This window comes from Dendrobium catenatum, unplaced genomic scaffold, assembly GCF_001605985.2.
Source record: "Dendrobium catenatum unplaced genomic scaffold, ASM160598v2 fragScaff_scaffold_54, whole genome shotgun sequence".
In the NCBI taxonomy this organism is placed as follows: Eukaryota; Viridiplantae; Streptophyta; class Magnoliopsida; order Asparagales; family Orchidaceae; genus Dendrobium; species Dendrobium catenatum.
Window position 1 is genome coordinate 2,536,615 of NW_021318516.1, and position 23,389 is coordinate 2,560,003.

The following is a 23,389-nucleotide window of genomic DNA, read 5'->3' on the forward strand; positions in this document are numbered from 1 at the left end:
AAATCAGAGCACGTCATGTCACCTCCTTGATGTGTACTCACTGCGTACCGGGTAACGTGGTGTGCACTAATTCACCTCAGAACACAGAGCTACGTCCGGTGTCCGCACAGAATAATTTCTCTGATGCGTGTTTGAATTTATCTTAATTGATCTAAACATTCCAAAAATATATATTATTACTATTTTAAAGTTTCTAAATTATTTTATTTGATGAATCCTACAAAAAATTAATAAGGAAAATCTTTACTTGTTAATAAGTAATAACTAATGATTTTGCATATATCTTTTCATAAAATAAATATAATCACTGTAAAATAAATAAGAGAGTCACTCTCTTCTTCGTATAAAAGATATGTTACTTATCTTTTGCTTTGCCGCTTCTGAACATTCTGACCTTAACTACGACTGAGTGATCAATGGAAGAAATTCTTCTGATTTCATCCGGGCTCAAATCCCCTAACCGTCCCAAAAAAGAATGGATATTTGATTGATTAAATTATTGCCATATAGATCATCACATAAAAGCTACAGCAATTATGTAGCCAGCCAATTAAGAAGATGCTTCACCTTTTAGAAGAGATTATGTGCCTATCAAAAAAGAGCTTTTGCTGAATTTTGAATTTCAAGGGACATCAAATTTTGGGCATTCTTAAATATGTGAGCCTGACATTTCAATGGATATGTGAGTTACTAAAAAAGGTTAGGTCTTATAACCTTGTCTCAATATATTGGGCACCTTGCCTATTAAGCAAGGTTATAAGACCTAACCTTTTTTTAGCAACTCATAAATAGAACAATAAACCTCTTTCTAATTCATATTCTGACATTCTAATGGATATAAGTCTCATCCAATTATAATTGGGAATTCTAATGAATATAGAGCCCATTTCAACCAAATATTTTGGGTAATCTCACTTACAAGGCGAGATCATAAGACTTTAGGGCTACAAGTAAATAAAACAGTAAGCTCAACTTAAATCATATTTGTATTAGATGCTAAATTAATAATCTCATTAATTTAATTAAATGCTAAAATCACAATAAATTAAAATTTGATTAGCTGCCTAATAATGATAAGCATCATATAAATCCATTCACCTAATATTCATGCTCGATAATTTCAATTTTTCATTTATTTTTACCATAAAAGTTTATGATTCAAAATTCCAGCTTAACCCTAACTTTTATAAGTTGTATAATAGGAACTAGTGAAATATGGCATCTGCTAGCAACATAATGGTAATAAAACTTAGCAAGAGGTTGATGGTTTGGTTTTTTCTAGGCCATCATCAAAGTTGGTTTAGATTGGGCTACCTTCCAATTTAGAATAATTTTAAGGATTGTAAGGTTCATTCCTATTGACCATATTAATGAAGGTGCGAGTAAGGGGTCCATCATTATCATGATAATATAAGTTATTAGTTGTACTCCAGACAACATCCATATTATAAAAAATGTTTCTTAGAAAATATCATAACAACACTCCATAAGAAACGTATGCCCAGAGGTATGATAAAATTATGACTAAATTAACAAACATGCCAAAGGTCAAGGCCTCTTGAAACACACCCTTGGCCAAATGATAAACAATGTGTGACATTTGGGTTAATTCACTAGAGATATGCCACTTGAAGATACCGAAAAATTTTGGGTTTCAAAGGAGCTCAAATGATCAATTTTTAAAAGATTTTCATAAGGATGAGCATTACAATGGATATCCCTAAAATTATAAGCAAGGATCATTCTCTAGTAAATCCCTATGTGAACAAATTCAAGAAATTATGGAAGGGTTAGCTAGTTATAAAGAATCCTCTTGCCCCCCAATAATTCACTGGAAACAATAATCCCAACTTAAAGAAGTGTTACCAACTAATAAGATATATGATGAAACCTTTTGAGAGGGAGAGAATTCTTCTAATAATAATTAAGATCACTATGATGACAACAATGACTCAAGAGATGTTGATCATATGGTGGTAGAAATCTTGCACATGGTGGATCATACATTAGATCAACCCATTCAAAAGGCTTATGCCCCTTCAAAAAATAGGAACGTAGCCTCAAATTCATGAGGTGAAGAGCAGTTCCAAAGTAACTAAGGGTAGCAAGTGTCTAAAATGAACCATCTCAACAATAAGAAGGGTTTAAGGAGACTGAAGAGACTTTTTGAATTGCACTAAGATTATAATGAGATTCAATCTCATATATAGAAGAAAGGCTATGAGTTTAACTAGCTCCATGATTGTCTCGATGGAGAGTGGCATAATGTAAGAGTTATTTGGGATTTTTGGCCTAATAGCATTAGTTGGATGCCAATAAGCAATCAATTAGCAAGGAAATTCCCTAGGGTCTATCAATCCAATACTTGATATAGAAGGCACTAAACCTTCTACTCTCAAAGCCCCAATCGCTCCAAAAAGTGACTAGAGACTTTCTGGGGAGCAATGTCAACCATTCATCCAGAGAATATACTGGTTGATAAGTCCAAAATTGAAAATCTTATTAACTTGAAGGTTGAAGCAGTCATTTCTTTTGAGATTGATGAGGCCTCTATGAGAAAAAGGTCAAATGTGCTCAGTTGAATATGATTAGGTATAACATCCAAAATGATATGTCGTACAAAAGTTTAATACAATCGCTAGCACTAAAAATCCCATACAATATTTGACCTTATTTAAGGCCACTTATTGTAATACCTCATTACTACACCAGTTAATTAATAGCACCCTTTCATGCATTGTCTTTAAATGATATGTTGAGTTACCTAATGACTCCGTTAAAAAAGCTTACTCTTCAAACTTATTTGATGATCAAGCTCAATCTTTAGACTTTTTTAGCCAAATATAACACTGACTTAGCTTCTTCAATACTTGAGTCAGTTCAATAACTCGACCCATAAACTTATGAACCTAAGAAATTCTATTGGTTCAACCCATAAAACTTGTTGAACCAATAATATATATTTAAGCTTAGCATTTAAACTTGCTGAGCCTGAAATAATACTAACTTGACTAATTGAGCTACTTTAGTCAATTATGGATAGGCCAACTAATTTAAAGAGGAAACCAGTTTTCCTCCACAATTTTATGTAAATTTCAAATCTTATGGTCACAGCCTCGGTTTCTTAAGCTATTGCTACAAACTTTTCTGATTGTAAAAATAATCTCAAACAAGCTTCATATAGCTTAAGGTAGCATTCATGGCAGTTCGTAATTTAAGAAGAAACTATTATTTCCTGCATGAATATCTTTTCTATCAAACAATTACAAGAAATCTCAGCATCTTAGTTAAAATAATCTCAAACTTTTCTGATTGTTAAAATATCACCATTAAGCTCATTCAATCAACAACGTAATTAGGAGCCACAGCTAGAATCCTGTTCTCACTAGAAGGTCTTCTTGTTTCACCAGCCTCCGTCGAGGCTGCAGCTGAACTTGATCCATCATCAATCACAATCAGATGGCCTTCCCTATTTATCAATCTCTGCATTCCAATAATTTCGAAAAATATTATAGAGTTGCTGAAGTTTTTATATATAGCTGCTACCTTGAAATAATCAATAATGATATAGATTAAAGTTTTATTTGGAACGGTTTTCTTCCTGCTTCTTAAAACAATTTTTTAGAAAGCTGTTTTAAGAAGCAGTAAAAAAGATGTCCCAAACGAAGCCTAAGATTATACCTCAATGATGGCTTTGATGCATTTGACCTCTTCTCGCACCTCATCGGTAGAGCTGTACGCTCCTTGAACATTCTGCTGCTCCACATACCATACAATGAGATCTCCCTGCTTCATTCCAGCCAAACCACTTCCTGTAAATCAAAAAGTTTTAAACTTTTGTATTTGAAGCTTTGGGAATTTCAGGTAGATAAAAATGTTGCGAACATTTAAAGCGACCCAAATCTTAGTAACTAATTAGTATTTTGATGAGTTGAGCTTCTAAAAACAAAGAAATCTGATAGGCAACAGTCACCAAAACAAAAGACCAAATTCCTATCGATCAGAACATTTCTACATTCATGCATCAGTTATAAATACATTAGATTGATGGTGTCATCATCTATAATGAACTATTATTACACAACCAAAACTTACTAAAATTTCCAATCAGAAATTTTCTTATAGTCTTACTACATTTCTCACCTTTCTTTCTTTTTCCTAGATCACTAACAGGTACCAGTAGTAGCTGAAGGGGTTGACATGATTGGAAGCAATAGTTCTGATACTATTATTAAAATATTAACGGGTGACAAACACCCCCGAAATAATATCTAGATGATCCACATCAAACATTGCGCATTCATTTAAGAGTGCGTAAAAGGATAATCATACTCTTCTAAATGAGCTATTAAAGCACATGATAGTATGGACTTTAATCTTCTATCACATAATTTAAAAATCTATTTGAAGAGTGATGACATATCTCTCAAGTGAAAGCAAGATTGTTAAGGAACATAAATATTCAATCTTATATTGAATAGTTTAAAAATATAATGATCTGCCCTTACACATAAGCATGATATTAAAGTATGACTAATGTTCATTATGTGAGATTTTTATAATATGCATATTTCACCAAATGAAGGATAAACCAAATCAATTCAATACATCAATCCATATGTAAGAATCTCATAGCCTAAATTTAAGACAATTGGACTTACTATTACGCACTAAGGCTGGTATGATTTATTGCAACTAGGCTTTGTTTGGAACCACTTTCTTAATGTTTTTTAAAGTAGCTTTTTAGCATAAAAATTTTATTTATTGTAAAAATTGCTTTAAGAAGCAGTAAGAAAGCTATCCCAAATGAAGCCTAAATCCTACGAACAAATGTCTGGAACATACGCAAAATAATTCATAACAACTTGGAATCCATTGAGTAGTCAACCTAGAATCAAAATACTATAAATCAACATAAAATGGTCTTAACTACTTGTGCATCACACTTAACTTTGATCCCCTTTTTGTTAATACTCTCTAATAGTACATGTCTGTTGTTGAAGAAAATTGCAAGGCTTAAGAATGACTAAAATGATTGTGATACTTTTTAATGAAAAGGAATTCAAGGAACTAAACATTTTAGGCCCGGTAGCATTCTGGACCAGTTCTAAGCGCACATAGCAATTAATATGACATGCAGATGCCTTTTTCCTAAGAAAATCAGCATTGTTTTTGAATAAGTACCATTCATGCTGGAAAACAAAAGACAGCTTATAAAGAAGACACTTTTAATATGAAAAAACCAGCAAAATTAAAATCAAAAGTCCAATTCGTCTTTTATTCTCCTTAAGTATTTAAACTTCTCTTGTTATATATGCAAGTAAAAGCCTCTAAAAGAGGTTTGTTTTTACTTGTCATGTTCTGTTATATTGGGACATGCAAATGAGCTACTATGCATTGAATTTAGCTTTAAAATTAATTTGCATTTATCATAGTCCCACAAACCATACAAAAAGGTGCTACCGATCTTAAATTAGCTATATATGGTAATGCTTGGTACCATCTTGCATCACTGTCTCTTCATGCTGTCTTAAGCGCATGACCAAAGCTTGAGTAACTCTCTGAAAATGTTCTTCAGTTATTATCATTTTCTTCTTTTGACGACTATCTGGCCCTTGCTCAGCACCTATAACATGTCATACACAAAAAAGCTTAGCTTTGGGAACATCATATTGAGCTTTCTGATTTCAACATTTACCGCTATTTCCTGATGCTGGACCCTCATCTGCAGGCACTTCTGCAGCATCTTGAGCAGTGTCTCTATTGACCTCAGCATCATCTTGGAAATCAGATAGATCAATCTCACTCGATTCAACACTGCATGGTATGATTTGCAAAGATTACTTTAGCAAATAGAAAAGCAGTAAAAGGGGAAAAAAATGGAGATGCCTTAAGCATTGCTGGCAAGTAAACTTCTCACTTTATAATAGATGTCTTAAGCAGCTTCACTGCCATCAGGACATGAGGTGGAAGAACCTAGTGCAACATCAACAAAGAAAATTGTAAAGGAAACCTTGTAAAAATTATAATTGAATTAAGATGCCTGATTTTTTGCTTAATCACCGGCATTTCTGCGGGTAAACTATATTAGTAGTTTGATCTATCAAACATATGGTGCTTATCTAGAAGTTATTTCACAATCACAGCAGAGATACAAGAACACAAACCGTTGTATCCAAGTGGCTTCTAGCGATGGCTTCTGACAACCTGATCAGGGCCTCGAGCTGCCGCACAGTCATCCTATAGGCAACCCTACTCCCAGGTGTGGCATCACCTCTGCGAAGAGCTACATATGATTCGACCAGCACTTTTCTTGCTTCAGTGCTCAACTGCAACAAAATGCATGCATTAGGAAATAGACCACCTATTTATTTCAACCGATGGAACTCAAAAAAATATGCCAATGAATAAACCTGAGGTTTTAGTGACTTGGCATATGCAAAATAACGTTTCAATTCTGCACTGGTGAAAGAAGGGGATAACGCTTCTTCATGCTTCTGATGAACTCTCACAATATGATGGGCAATATGATAATCAATGTTCTCGTCTGGTTCATCAATCATAACATACACTAGATCAAACCTTGAAAGAATAGCTGGAGGAAGAGCCACATTGTACTGTTCAAAAGGAGAAAGCATGAACAGAATCATTATTTTCTTTCTTTTAAATTTATCATATTCCATGTTAAACATCATAGCATGGCTATAGTAAAAAAGAAACTCAGAAAGCTCCCATTGTTTTTCCAGTTGAATTTATAAAGTTCCATGTTCACATTGCAGATGCTGACCTTTAGCGGCTTCGACTTATCATAACGTCCACCAGTAGGATTTGCTGCAGCAAGAATGGATGTTCTGGCATTTAATGTAGCTTGTATGCCTGCTTTTGTAATGCTTATGGTTTGTTGTTCCATTGCTTCATGTATGGCAACCTGGTCCCTGATGTCCATTTTATCAAATTCATCAATGCAGCATACTCCATTATCAGCGAGCATAAGAGCACCAGCCTGCCAAAGCCCATACGACAAATGAAATTATATGCGGTAAAACTAAGACCGGCATACAATTATAATAGGGAGGATATGCTAGTTCCAGGGATAAACATCTATTGAACGAAGTGATGCATTTTGAAAATTTTCAATTCAGGGTAAGTTCTGCACCATAAGAATTGATTGAATTTTTTGTTGAAGTTGCTCAAACAGAATGTTATCCAAAAGCACTTCAGATAGAGATATCTATTGAATGATCGATGCATTTTAAAAAGCTTTCAATTCAAGAAAAGAGCTGAGCAATAAGATTGAATTGAAAAAATTGGTGTAGTTTCCTAAAAAGACTGCTATCTAAAAGCACCAAAAGTGATGCCGCATGGCCATTTAAAAGACAACGAAAGAAGAAAAAGCTCCATGTATGGTTGGCAAGTTATGGTTTAAGGAACCATTAAAGGATAGACAAGTTCAATCCAACAAATGGATAAACAAATAAAATAGTTTTTACAAAATGTTATGATTGAGTCTTGAAGGAAGAGATTTGTTAGGCAATATTACCTCGATACAGAACTCGCCAGTTTCTGGCTCCTTGGCAACAGTTGCTGTCAAACCTGCAGCAGATGAAGATTTTCCAGATGTATAAACTGATCGAGGAACCAGGCCAGCAGTGTACCTGCAGATGAGTTGTCATTAAATAAAATAAAGCCAAAAATTACACTTGCACTCTCAAGAAAAGTGAGAATTATTAGGTGCGGACACCAGACGTAGAGGTATGTCCGGACTCTAATAAAATGTCGACACGTTGAGTGAACACGTGGATATTCAATTGGATTTATTTTTTACTTTATATATTTAATGTGTCCGCACAACTTTAAGCCAAGTGCAATAAAAGTGGACTCCACGAGTCAAATTTTAAGTGGATTTCCGGACATATCTCTACGTCCGATACGTCCGGTGTCCGCACCTAATAATTTTCCCAAGAAAAGACCATGATTCAACTGGCTTTAACAATTAATAATACACGGGTAATTCGGTAAAAAAACAATAAGAATAAGAAATATGGTTTTTTGAAATGAAACACAAACTTCCGTGCACAGATAATAGCCTATGACTAGCATTTTAATAGAGAAAATGGTTAAGGCTGATAGATTGAACTGACAGTTAAGTTTATATTACACTGTATCTTGAAAATAAAGTTAGACACAAATGGTACTTCAATATCACCGTAGTTGAATAGAATGGTTATATGGTGAATATCATATGAATGGAAAACACTACGCTTACTTAAGGAACTGAGACTTTGCACAGCTAGGATCTCCAACGATACAGACATTGATGTCTCCCCTAAGATTGATCCCCTCATGGGTTAACTTGTGCACGCCACCCAGTAGCATAAGAAGAATGGCCCGTTTTATCTCCTGATGACCAAAAACTGTTGGGCAAATGCTGTCAACTATTTTGTTAAAAAAATCAGGGGTATTTCGCATCCTCAAAACTTCCTCTTCTTCTTCTTGCTGGCAAAGAACACCAAAACACATCAGATAAAAGCAGCATATACGCCACAAAGACCAAAAATTAGAAACAAACAGCTTTAATACTTGGACAGAGGTATCGCTTTCATGCAAAGAATGCAAGCAGCCTTGGAAAAAAGCAAAATGTGCTCTCTACGAGGATCTGTATATCTGATTTTTGTGTTGATAGGAAAACTATTTATTTTATGTAGTGATTTTTTCATGTTGGTTCTATAATTACAAGAGTTACTTGTTTATGCTCAAGTATTTTAGCAGTAAATAGACCTAGTTGTAGAAGCCCTAGAAATCCAAGTAAATTAAGGTGGATGGTTAGAGGAAGGAAGATAGAGAAAGACAAAAGAGCATGGAAAGATCCACATTGGAATTACTCTGTTAAATATCCATCATCTTACCATGATTATTCATATGATTTCTTGAGATAAAAGCTGTAACTTTGAGCAGAACTTAGGTTTTGATGATTCATGATTCACTGGATTCCTTATGAGAAACAGACTAATTTGGTAGTGATTGGTTTGTAGAATGATCCTTATATAATAGTTAAGGATTGATACAATGAACTATGTATATTTACGATCATATCACTAACAGCATGTATCATTAATGACATTTGCGTATGATCATACAAGCATTGCATATGCATGCTAGTCTGCATTTGGATTAAGATGTCAATATCACAACCTTATGATGGAAAGGTCAATTACATTGTATGAGTATATGTGATGTGGATAAGGATCACTAGTGAGTGAAGAATCTATGAGTAACTCCATATGTGTATTTGGAATTGGTATATGTTCTAGCCTACATTATACACGTTTGACACCGTGATACGACATCAAAAATCACATTGATCAGGCACGAATCTCAATTCATATTTGCATTGAAAACTTATAAATTTTAAGTCAAGACTATCCAAACTCCAATTTCAACAAACTTATAATCAAACTGAACATTTCAACGAAACAAACCAAACAACATCAAAAGTGGTCAAATCCAAAACCGAACGAACCCAAATCAAGCACTTGTCATTAGAAACTGCAAAATATTAATTGGATGACTAAATTATCAACCACTACATGCATATAATTGAATTGAGTGTCTTGACGGGACAAATTCAACTAGCCCAATATCGCTTGATTCCAATATCATAAAGGCACCAAATGCTGAAGAAACAATCTATGCACAAGGGTATTAATGCAGGCGGTCTGATTGAGCATTTTGGGTTTTAACTATATTTATAGGGCATGTAACTCTCAAAAATCTATAAATAGACTCACTCTCTACATAAAGGGGGACCAGAGCATGTAGGGTGTCAATTTCGAGTCACTGGTCGAACCCGGAATGGACCCAACACTTTTGGGTCAACCCAAACCCGATTCGTTTTTGCAAACGGGTCAATTTTTCGGGTAAAAAAACAGGTCAATCTCCAAATTTCGGTTCAAAACAGGTCATTCTCAGGTTTTCGGGTCAAAAACAGTTCAAAAACAGGTCAATTTGGGTTACTGGGCCAACTCGAACACGACCTGATCTTTGAAACGGGTCAATTTGTTGAACCCGAACTAGACCCGTTTCTGATCTGGATTGACCCTAACCCGAAAATTTCAGATCGGGTTCGAGTCGGGTTTTCGGGTCGTGTCAAATATTGACACCCCTAAGAGCATGGAGCTCGACTTGGGAGGGGGTCAAGAGGATGGAGCTCAACTTGGGATTGACATTCAAGAGAAATCAGAGGCTCTCGAAATATCAAAGATCCACTCGTTAGCACGTCGAGCTACTCGATTTTAAAACTTATTTTTTAAAATTGTAATATACCATTTTCTAGATAATTTTTTAAAATAACGAAAATTTGAGCTTCATAAATGAATCGAATTTGAGCTTTCAATCGAGCCAAGCTCGAGCTTGATTTTTATACAAGTCGAGCTTGCGCTCATTAAAGAGCTCAACTAGATAATGCCACCACTTGACTCGACTCAACTCGTTAAGAGAGGGGGGAAGGAGAATAAGAGCGACCAGTGCGAGAGGGAGAAATCATGGATGACCTAACCCTTGACCCCTTCATAAATAGAGCAAAAAGGGCGACAAAATTGTGTGATTTAAGAGATTTGAGAGAGTTTCGTTCCCGTGAGGCTTGCAGGGCTAGGCAAGATTATATGACAGTGGTCAACCTTATAAAAAATGATAGTGCAACATAATCTAAAGGTATGTTTATAAGAAGTGGAAAACCAAAGGTGTGAATATATTAATGAGATAACCATAACTAATTTGTAAATACAACAAATTTATAGATTAAAATGTCTTCAATCATTCCGACTCAAAGACTAGCACAAGCTAGGCCCAAAACCCATCAAACAATGGTAAAATAAAAGCTTATAGTGTTGTGTAACATCATGTAATAAGACTACAACTAGAAAACTTTTCTTTTTGCAATCAGTGAAAAAAAGAAAACCGCAGCTCCTTTTATTAAAACGAAAGACATGGTTCATAGATAGAAAATACCAATGGTAACACAATAATAAGGTCAAAGCAATATGTTGTATGAAAACGATATACCGTGAATTCCTGCCTGTCACCATCATCACCATCCATCCTTCTGTCCCTAATATCACTAGTGCCCCTACCATCAGCCAACTATAACGATAACAATACAATAAAAGTTAAGCCTTTCATAAACATAAATATGCAGAGCAGAGAAACATGTTACAAACTTCAACACAAACCTGCACTGAATTTGCAATAAAAGCAAGACGGTAGGAAAGATCTCTCACTCCCAAGGCTCTAAGACCTCTAACACCTTCATTACCACCAGAAGCATTTCTCCTCTGGGATGCTTCTCGCCTACACTCTGCTCTCTCACCTGGCGAAGTTAATGCCATGACATCTGGTATAGCAACAACGCTGCCTGTGAAAACCACCCTGAATTGCAGGACGTAAGGATTGATAGAAACAGTAAGCAAGTCGATTTGAATTTCCTACATAATATACAATTTGTGAGCTTACGTGTCTCCAGCCCTTGCTTGCTCGACAATTTCATGTCGAAGAATGACATCCAGCGATCGAGGAAGAGAACCTGCAGGTATCTCTTTAGATGTCTCCTGCATCCTTACCCTTTGCCAGTCTGTAAACTTACTTTCTTGCCGAAGCAGTGCCCACTTAGTACGGTTTTGACAAGTCGCATTGATGCAAATTATGGGCTTCAGAACAGTTTAAAAAATGATGAGAAAAGTCTCTCCACAAGCAACAGAAAATGCCAAAAAATTAAAAAAATAAAAAATGGATACCTCAGTGTATTTATACTGCTGCTCTACATTCTTGATGATACCTCCACATTCCATGCACTTGAAAGATCCTTGAAGGAGCTCGGGCCGGACTTCACTGGTTCGGGTAACTACACCCATCACAGAAGTCAATTTCCCGATCTCTGAAGTAGTCAAATCTCTCAGCCTGCAATGATAAAAGCAATTTGTCACTTCAGAAGCAAAGGACGAAACCTCAAGTTCAATTACACACGTCGAACTGAAGATAAAACCTCTTTAACAGCGGGATGTTATAAAAAGCAACATTGATGTCCCTGTTAGGGTTGTCATCAGAAATTATTGCAGCTCTATTCTCCCCTGATTTGTGCTCCATGACGAATCTCTTGCATGCATTCCTCAAATAGGGCTCAAATCTGCAAAACTTCGAGGAATAAACTTCCTACCGGGTAAAAAAGTAAGATTAAAGAGAGAATAGAGGGACCTGAGATATTCTTCAGAGATGGCCTTCTGGAGGATGTCATTGAAATGCATTACATGGGAGAAGTCCACATACATGGTGGTCGATTCCTTGGACTTCATAGCCTCAATCTCCGAATCGTAGAAGGGATCGACAGCATTCGGATCAAATTTAAACCTTTCATAGAAATGACAGCGGTTGAAATTGAGATCTGAGGAAAGAAAATGGAAAAGTAGAAAAGAAACATAAAATAGCAGATACTTCTTGAGGAACTCCAGGAAGATGTTCTCCACTCGAACAGCCTTCTCGTCGACGAAGAAGCCACTGAAGCCGTCCATCTCTCTACTACTCTTTCCGGCACGGTCTTCGCCCTATCGCCGTGCTGCCCAATGAAGCCTTCTCGGCTAGGGTTTTGGCGGGAAGAACGTCGGCTTGGCGCCAAAAAAAAATGGAGCGGGTTAGGTATCGTAAATTACCATTTTGCCCCCACCTTTGCTTAGTTTGATTGGTGGGCTATTACCCAACCTTGCTTCATTCCGCTCGAGCAGTAGCTCCGGAACAATTATTACGTCCGATCAGACGTAGAGCTACGTTCGGCCATCAATAATATGTCGTCACGTGCTCTTAGTCTTTACCGCGCGGCCAGACGACTTGATCTGGACCGGAATCTGGGAATGCTATGTTCGCGTATTGCGAGGTATTACTGGGTATTTGCTCGGTATTGCTAGGTATTACTTGACAATAACGAGAAATACTGCTCTGTGAAGACAAATACCGAGAAATACCGAGTTGTACCGGGTTTTTTCTTGCCGAGTTTTTTCTAGAAAAACTCAGTATTTGCTAGAAATACCGAGTTGTACCGAGTTTTTGTAGAAATACCAAGTTGTACCGAGTTTTTTAGAAAAACTCGGTACAACTCGGTATTTATTCGGTATTGGTTATTGCCAAGCAAAATCGACCAATACCTAGCAATATCGAGTAATACCGAGCAATACCTAGCAAAAGCGAGAAATACCAAGCCATCATGGGTCCGTTTCGGGTCGGGTTATCGAGCCGCGCGGTAAATAGTGAGAACGTGTGGCACGATTCTATTGGCGGCCGAACGTAGAGCTACGTCCTGTGACAGGATCAAGCCCAATCAAATGCGGGTTATGAGGTTTCTGAGATGAGTGTCTCTTTTAGGTCGGCTGAGGATTAGTCATGCCGCCAAGTGCCCTTCTGAGGATGACAGCGGGTGCATACCCAATTCCAAAAAATAAAATTTATCATTTTGCCATCTCTTCGTCCTTAGACTCCATTTTGTAATTTCAAAAATAAATTTTAATCGCAAAAAAAAAAAAAAGTTCTAATTAAATAAAAAAAATTATCCCAAACAAAATCTTATACATTTAATTAGGCAGGAATCAACTTCTCATTTTATCATTATATTTAATATATTTAAAAACAATAATATTTAATATATGTATTTGCTTCAGTCACATTCAAACAATTAGAAATTTAATAAAATAGAGAATTACAATACAAAATTGATCTGAATTTCTATAGTTAATGAGAATTTGATAAACTAATGTATGAAAATAAGGATTTTATAAAAGCTTTGTATTGTGTCATTGATCAGCTGTTAGCTTGATAATAATAATAATAATATTATTATTATTATAGATGATTTGTTGAGATAAGTATGATCCTCGCTACTACCTCCAAAGTAAATAATAAATGAATGCAAACTCTCAACAAATCTTTTGAATTGTGACTAACAAGCTCTAACTCATAACCTATTTGAGGATGAAATGCAATCTTGAAATCTAATGCCATTACATTCAATGCTTATTGCACTTTCTTTCATAGCATAAAATTAAATCTTCCATCTTAATCATGAGTTAGCTATGATGATAATTAGTATATCATGTCGTCAAATAATATTATCCTCTTTAAAACTTAACAGTTTTTCCACTACACAACTCTATTCGATAAGTTTGAAAGTATGCAAACTTTATGAATCTATCAATCACTATCCAAATTATGTCATGACCTTATTTAGATATAAGTAAATCAACTATGCAATTCATTGTAATCTCTTATAAGTTTCATTTTGAATAGGAAGTGGCTACAATAGACCACCATATCTCGAATGTTTATACTCGCCCATCTAACAATTCAAAGCACTTAGGTATAAAAGATCCAATATTTTTTTCTTCATTACAAACCACCATAAAATCTCACTAAGATATTAATACATGTTAGTACTTCTAGATGAACATAATACGAAGCATTATGCGCATTTCAAAGTATCTCCTATTAGTTATGACATATAAATAAACATCTAAAAATCATTTGTATAGTTATATAGCAATCAAATCACTTGAAAATTCACATAATAAATATATCATAACATTATATATGTAAATATAAACTCAAAATAAATAATCATTCAAGGTTATTAATAGTCATTCATTCGCTACATAATAAGTCATCCATAGCTTAATAAACATGCTTTTTAGTATTCCTTGTTGCAACCATTCATTTACTATTAATTTTATCTATCATTCAGTTATAAAGCAGTCACTAGTTGTACACATGTATCTTATAATCATGTACTTTTGGACCAAATGTTGGTCAACTACAAATTAACAAAGTTCTTCTTACTAATTCTTCAATTCATTCCTTTTTTTTTTTTTCTCTTTCTCCTTTTGGGCTTGATTGATGTCTAAAGTAAAGTCTCCACATTTTTTTGCAAATAATGTTGGATTGAACAATAATGATATGCTAACTCTAATATATATATATATATATATATAGGATAATGCTTTACAATTTACTCTTACAGTGAACTCCCTTTCTTACTACATTATAGATGTAGCTATAAACCCAAATCACTTATATGCTTATTAGTGTGTGTCTTCTAATTATTTATCCTCTTCTTCTATAGATCGGATGCTTTAATTATCTTATAATGATGCTGTTGTTATTGTATAATGACGAGTTGCTCATCGGCCTCACCTCCTTCATTAGCTAGAAGTATCTTAAGGAGCTTTTCCATCCTTATATTGGCTTTGCCTCATCTTCTTTTTGAATCATATGGCATCATCATAATAATTAAACAACTTTCTGTTGTTTATTTAGCGCTAACTTTTGTATTGATTGTTATGGTAATGACTTAGACTTCATTTGATACATCTTTCTTATTGTTTTTTAAAACAGTTTTTTAGTATACAATTTTTTGAACTAATAACTTTTATACTGAAAAGTTGTTTTAGAAAACAGTAAAAAAATGTCCTAAATGAAACCTTAATTAATGAGATTAGCAATCAAAATAATTAAACATCATCAATTGATTTGCCAAGAGAAGCAATATATGAAATAAGTTTGAAATGTTCATTTAAGATTATAGTGAACTTTTTTATTTTACTATATAATTGCTAATTATTCTTCCTATTCACTTTAAGTTTATTGTTATATATTGTTTGAATGTCTATAGTGTTATACTGTTATATATATAATGATTCTATTATTGGTGATGGTTACTTGTTGTCATGATTTTGTGTATTTATGATAGTGTTATTGCATTATAAATAAGTCTAATGTTACAATAATGTTACTATATGTAATGCTTGTAATGATTATGATGGCATTAAATCATTAATGCGGGCGTAATAAATTATAACATATATATTATTTATCATTTTTTATTATAGGTTATTAAACAAAATTATCTTCGATAACAAATGAAATCATTCGGATCATTACTAATGATTTTTTTTAGTATGTCGATATATGGTGATGACTGCTTGATTGAAATTTTGTCTGCTGCTGATACAATCTTCCAAGATTACAATGAATAAGACATGTATAAATTAGGGCATGCTAACAAATTATCAATCTTAAGCTTACAATTAAAATGTCAACTATTTGGTATTCCATATGGATCGTGTTTAACATTATGATGTAGTAAAAAACTAAAAACCAAATTCATCTAAATATATATTAAGCATTATTTGAGAAAAAAAAATGCTTTTGCAAATAGGCATTACATTCTAGTAACAAGAAAGTCTTCTTGATGTAAACTATTTATTCATAAAAACAATCAACTTTAACTCATATAATAGTTTGTAATTAACTAAACAACAATTCTAGATTATGTGATGTTTCAAATAAATTTAACATGACATAATTAGCTATTATTATATAATGGATACAGTGGCGGAGCCAGAAAATTCATTGAGGGGGGCCTAAATTATTTTATTAAAATTTTTCCTCAATTTTTTTCATCCGGGATTGGGACTGACATACACATTTTTAATTTTTTTTTTCAATTGTTAACTAAAAATGTATAATATTAAATATAAGATAGTAAAAAACTTACAATTTATAACGTCTACTCTTCATATCTAAAAGAGTTGAATGATTACTTTGTTATCAATAAAATTATTGCGTCATGGAATATTCGCGGCGGTAGAGAAGTATAAAGTTTAATATCTTAGCGCTGTACGAAGAACTAGCACACAAACAGATGAAATATACCTCATATAAAATGCATTACATGATGGGACTTGAAAAAATCACTATATAATATCTTTGAGTCTTCGATTTGGACATATTTGAACTCGGATTGGGTCGAATTTGGTGTTGTTGGATTCGTATTTTCGAGACGTTCAATTCGGCTATAAGTTTGTCGAAATCAGAGTTCAGGTGGTCTCTGATTTAATTTTTAAAGTTTCCAACTTGATTTTGCTGTGAGATTCGTGCCCGATCAAGATAATTTTTTATGATTTATCACTAATCTAAAATGATTACTTCATTTTTTTTTTATGTAGAAGACTCATCAAGTCCTCTGAAAGCTATCTATAGTTTACTATTATTCTATTAAGATATAAAGTTAAAACTTCAAATAAGATATCTATAGTCTACTAGACAGAACTATAATTGTAGATTACAAATCAACAAATAAAATATAAATTACAAAACTAACATATATATGCAAACATTACTAGATTTCTATAAACTAAAAAAAAAAAAATATATATATAGTTAAATTGTGTTGAAAAAAATAACTTAGCTATATTCTCGTTGTAAAAAATAGCTTTCTAACACAAAAAATTCTGAATTGTGTTGAGAAAGCAAAGAAAAAATTATTTCCTCCGCTCTCTCTGAGATTGGCGAGAAGTTTGACGAAAACCTAGGGTTTTGAGAAAGCGGCGCTCTCTCTGAGAAACCTAGGGTTTTTTCCGTCGAGGGGGTTTCTCCCCCATCCCGACGGCTCTGATGGCTGGATCTAGGGATGATTTTCCTCCGCTTTCAAAAGCTACGGAGTTTGGCCAGCAATCGGTGACGCTTCCGGCTCCATGGACAGACAACTTTACTGCTCCTGAACCCAGGTCCGAGGTTTTTCCTATGACTTTTGTTCCTCCGGAACAAAAACTGTTTTTCTCTACGGATGATCTCTCGGAAGGTATATCTTTCTGGAACCTAACTCTTGTGGGATATTCTATCGGTCAAAGACCGTATTACGAAAGGCTTCTTGCTTCCATGAAAAAGCTTTGGAAATTAAAAGGATATATGTCTTTGATCTCGCTTCCTGAAGATTTTTTTCTTCTGAAATTTAATAATCTAGATGATTACAACTTTGTCTGGTCCGGAGGACCCTGGTTCCTTCTAGGCAAACCATTTGTTCTTCAACAATGGTCTCCTAAATTTAAACCAAAAAGAGATGAATCTGCTTCGGTGCCTATTTGGATCAAAGTTCTTGATCTTCCTTTAGCTCTTTGGACTCCTTCGGGCATTTCTAAAATTGCAAGTTATGTTGGAATACCTCTAACTGTTGATGATCTTACCGCTAAGCGAACCCGTCTCAGTTACGCCAGAAGACTCCAGACTTCCTGAAGAAATCCCGATTGTGATTGAAGGGGAAGAATCTGTCTTAAAAGTTGTATGACTGGAAACCTACTCCTTGTGAGTCGTGTGGTTCCCTAATTCACCCTTCTAATATGTGTCCTTCTAACCCCACTCCTAATCAACCTTCGGGCGCTAGTACCCTTCCTAAGCAAAGAGGAAGAAGTATTAGTAGGCAACATCGTCTCATATACAGATCTAAATCTAAGTTACCCCCGCTTCTTCCAACTCCTTCATCTGAGCCCTCTAATCCTAACCCGATTATTGCTCCTAATTCTGAGATGGCAACCTCTTCACATGATGCTCCTCCTGTTGATTCCAGTATGCCTACAAATCATGAGGAACGAAATGTTCCTGTTGTGCCGGTCTGTGACAATGGTTTGAAGGGAAAGGACTCCAATATTCCTTATCTCAATTTTCCTACTGAGGAATTATCTTCTTCAGAACCAAACTCCTCATTTATGGTTAACAATGGAAAGGACATCAAGATAACTAATAAGTTTAATCTGCTAGTTGAGGAAGATTCTCTGAACTTTAATCAGGAAGGTGATTTAGAGGAGATCTCCTCTATCCAACATGGGAAAACCCATGAGGAAACGAATCTATCCAAAAACAAATCCCCTGCTCAAAATTCTCCCAATATTAACATACCTCCTCCACAGACAACAAATCAAAAATCTTCAAAAGCAAAAAATGCCAAAAAGGCAAAACCTTCATCTTCCAAATCTAGATGATTTCTTCTCAGTTCGCTTGCTGGAATGTTAGAGGGTTTAACAACCCGGGAAAAATTTTTGCTTGTAGAAATTTGATTTTTAAACACGTAAAAGTTTTTTTTGTATTCTTGAGGCTAAAGTTCAGTACTCTATGCTTGAGTATACTTGGTTTATTAATTCTCATATGCTTTATGAGAATGAAGGTTCTTGTAACAATTTTAATCTTGCTTCTCCGGGAAGGATCTGGGTTAAATGGGACTCTTCCCAAGTTTCTTTTTAACCCGACTATTATTACTGATCAAATAATTCACGGGAAAGTGGATTTAGGTCTTCATTCTGATTTCTATCTTTCAGTTATCTATGCTGCAAACTCTCTAGAGGATAGAAAATCTCTCTGGAATAGTATTAATGACATTTCTCTTAATATGTCTAAGCCCTGGATTTTGATGGGTGATTTTAACTGTTGCCGTTATGAGAATGAAAAAATTGGTGGGGTTCCTTTGCCTCATAGCAGGATGGGTGATCTTAACAAGACCATTTTCGATAGTGGTCTTTTTGACCTTTCCTCGGTTGGTCTTTTTTACACCTGGTTTAATCAACATAAAGATAATCCTATTCACTGTAAATTGGATAGAGTTTTGGTTAACACTGATTGGTTGAATAGTTTTCCTAATTCCTATTATATTGTGGATGCACCTCAGTCTTCTGATCATTCTCCGTTGATCACTCACACTGATTCCATCCAGTTTAAGACCTCCAGATTCCTATTCAAAAACTTTTGGTCGAAAATGGATGGTTTTAGGGAATTAGTTCTGGATGCTTTTCAATGTAATCCGGTCTCTAGCCTTATTGCTTCGTTTTACTCGAGCCTACAATCTCTTAAGAGGATGATTAAAAGGAAAAACTGGAACTCTTCTAACTTTATTAGTAAGGGTATTGAGGACCTTAAGGCTAAGCAAAGGAATTTGCTTAATAATATTAATAATAATCCGTTGGATAATTCTATCAGTTCCTTGCTTAAAGACACTAATGATCGTCTCTCTGACTATCAAACGTATTGGGCCTCTTGGAATCTTCAGAGAGCTAAGATTAAATGGCTTACACACGGGGAAGAGGATCTTGGGTTCCTTTATGCTAAAATCAGATCTATGAAGAATATTAACACTTTAAAAGTGTTATCCACTCCGGACGGAGAGTGCTCTAATCACCAAGATATTGCTAGAGCCCTTATTAACCATTTTAATAGTCTGTTTAATACTCCTGCTCCCCCTAATGCTAACATTAATGATATTTGTGTGGGGAATACACTGCCTCCGGATTCTACTAGTTTTTTGGATAGTCCTTTCTCTGATGAGGACATTAAATCGGTTGTTTTTTCTTTCTCTAATGGTTCTTCCCCTGGACCTGACGGCTACACGGCAAAATTTTACAAAGAAAATTGGGATTTAATTGGGCTTAAAGTTTGCAAAGCTGTTAAAAATTTCTTTTCTACTAGTCAGATGACTAAAGGGGCCAAAGCCACGGCTATTACTTTAATCCCTAAGCATTCTCATGCCAACTCTATTTCAGATTACAGACCTATTTCTCTTTGTAATGTTTTTTATAAGGTGGTGGCTAAACTCTCGGCTAATAGGTTGAAAAAGGTTCTTCCTTACATTATTCATGAAAGTCAAGCGGGCTTCATTCAGGATAGATGCGCTTCTGATAATGTCATCCTTGCGTCTGAGATTCTTAGAGACTTGAGCAATTCTAATAACTATTTCTGTGCCAAGCTTGATATTCATAGAGCGTTTGACTCTATTTCTAGATATTTCATCATCAACTGTCTAAATAATAAAGGTTTTCCTGAAAAATTCATTGGCTGGATTAAAGGATGCATTTATAATGTTTATTTTTCTATATGTGTTAATGGCTCGCTTGAAGGTTTTTTTAATTCCTCTTCTGGTTTTAGACAGGGATGCCCGCTTTCCCCTCTTCTTTTTTGCATTGTTATGGATGCCTTTTCCAATAGATTGATGGATAAGCAGAATTATAATTTCAAGGGCTATTCTTCCAATGGCCAGGAGTTTAATCATTTACTTTATGCTGATGATGTTCTTGTTTTTGGTAAAAATTCCATTCAAAATGCTAAGAACCTTAAGCATATCATGGAGGATTTTGCGAATGCATCTGCACTTTGTTTTAATCCCAACAAAAGTACTATTATTTTCTCTCCACGTGCGGGTAACACTATGGAAATTTGCTCTATTATGGGCATTTCAAATTCAGCTGATAGTTTTACATATCTGGGCATTCCTATTTCTATTAGAAGGCTCTCGGCTTCGTTTTTTCAGCCCCTGTTAGATAAGATTTCTAATTTGTTAGATGGCTGGAAAGTTAAATTTCTATCTATGGCCGGGAGGATTCAATTTTTAAAATTTTCTATTGCCAATACTTTAGCATATTGGATTAGGGGGGGCAATTATACCCAAAAGTGTGTGTAAACTCATTGATAGAATTTGCTCAAGATTTTTATTTCATGGAAATTCTAATTACAAAAAAATGCACTTGATTGCTTGGTCCACGGTTTGCAGCCCAAAGAAAGCAGGAGGATTGGGACTGCCTTCTATTAATGCATTATATCACAGTTTTACTTGTTCTCTGATTTGGAGAATGCTTGCTAGAAATAATGCTCTTGTTGTTTGGTATAGGGGTAATTACGATTCCCCTTAGAAGCCATCGCCTGATGGGGCCTCTAAGTTCTGGAAGTTGATTTGCTTTGTGGCTAGGAAGATTAAAAGCAAATTAAACCTCCACATTACTTCGAATAGCAGTTTTTCTTTTTACTGGGATCCCTGGTGTAATGGCAAGGCTATTGCTGATCTTATTAACCCTGACTGTGATATTTTTGTGCCGGTAAAGAACTTTACCCAGGATCTGAATTGGAGGCTTTCAAATGACATTCCTAGAATCGTTAAAGAGGAAATTCTTAACATTGATATTGGCAAGCAACCGTCTTTGGACTGGGATGGCTTGACAAAACCGACTAATAACAATTTCTTAGAGAATTTCTACAGTGACATACCTGAGATTTCTTGGCATAAATATATTTGGTATAAAAAGAACCCTCTTCGTTACTCTGTTTACACTTGGATGGCTATAATGGGGAAGCTTAAAACGGCTGACATTTTGCTTTAAAGGAATATTTTTACCCCTATTACCTGCAGCTGCTGCAATAATGATCAAGAATGTCATAACCATTTGTTTTTTGAGTGTGACTATTCTTTTTGGGTGATTAAGAGTTTTTTTCCTCTTATGGAAAATTTTCTTATGAGGCCGACTTTGATCCAAATCCTGGAGCATTTTGATCTATATCAAGGTTTTTCTAATAATGTGAAGAATTTTTGCTACTTGGTTATCTCTGTTGTAGTTTATTTCATCTGGATGGAGAGGAATAAGAGAAGATTCAATGACCTCGATCTTGGTCTCACCTTTAACTTTGGTTTTTACTATTAGAAAGAGTATTAAATTGAAAGTTAAAACCTGGAAAAATTTTGAGATTCTTCAAAATATTTTTCCAGAAATTCTTTCTTAATCTTGGGTTTTTCTCTGTTTTTGCGAGGCTCCTTTTTGGGTTGCTGCTGAAGTTCTTCTTTTGTGAGGAATGCTTTTCGGACACTCTGGTTTTGAGAAGTTTTCTTCTCGAGGGTTGGCTTGGAAAGACTTCCTGATTTATCTACTTTTTCTCCTTTTGCTGTATCAACCCTGCCCTGTGTGTTAGAGGATTGATGTGGCGAAGAATTTTACATACTTTCATACTTTGAAAGCTGTACTGGAGCGCTCTCTCTTTGGCCTGACGGTGGATTTAGCTCTAATATTCACTCCTTCACTGGTCCTTAGGTGCTGACGGAATCTCTACTGCTGATTGCCGGTTCTGTCCTAACTTTGTGCATCTAGGGGAGTTTTAGAGGCAAGACGTGTTTTTCCCTGCTTGACCTTGTCGCTGGATATGCAGCTCTTTCGAATTACTGTTCTTTTATATATTTATGTTCTTGTTTTTTCATATTAGTTTTCCACATTCTATATCTATTATAGAATGTTGGTAGTACCTCTGTCTTCTTTTCTTTTTGTTTTTTCTTTTTATGTTGGACTTTATATTTGCATTTAATTTTCAATAAAACGGGCTATGCCCCAACATTTCCCAAAAAAAAAAAAAAACCTTTATTTATTTAGTTTACTTTAAAAGAGCAATAAATAAATAGTTTTTACTGCTAAATACTTAATTTGAGTAAGTCATAGATGTAAAGTTATTTGCGGCTTAAGCTGCACTTAAGTTAACTAAGCTATATAATACTAAATAAATAAATGAAATTCAATATTCCGATTTTAGAGATTTTTTTTGTTGAAATATTTACATAATTTAAGAGATTTGATTGTGATTTCAAATACGCAGAGATTGAACAAATAAAAGTTCATTTCTTCTCCTTTATATATGTTAAATAAGATTCAACTTGCTATATATTAGTAAAATATGTCAAAATAATATTCTTGAAAACATGCAACTAAATTTATTTATTTAACCAAAT

The 23,389-nt window shown here is 34.7% G+C and overlaps 1 protein-coding gene across 1 annotated transcript; it reads right to left on the minus strand.

The window, feature by feature from the left end:
* Positions 1-3,148: 3,148 nt before the first annotated feature.
* On the minus strand, positions 3,149-12,693 carry LOC110097093 (DNA replication licensing factor MCM6). The gene is made up of 17 exons (XM_020823328.2): positions 12,484-12,693; positions 12,247-12,399; positions 12,038-12,178; positions 11,790-11,952; positions 11,509-11,702; positions 11,229-11,424; positions 11,062-11,139; positions 8,267-8,496; positions 7,541-7,655; positions 6,788-7,003; positions 6,414-6,617; positions 6,168-6,329; positions 5,921-5,976; positions 5,699-5,817; positions 5,501-5,626; positions 3,682-3,812; positions 3,149-3,483 (listed from the first exon to the last, which is right to left on the minus strand). The coding sequence occupies exons 1-17, from the start codon at positions 12,558-12,560 to the stop codon at positions 3,340-3,342; spliced, it is 2,505 nt and encodes an 834-aa protein (XP_020678987.1). The 5' UTR covers positions 12,561-12,693; the 3' UTR covers positions 3,149-3,339.
* Positions 12,694-23,389: the final 10,696 nt, after the last annotated feature.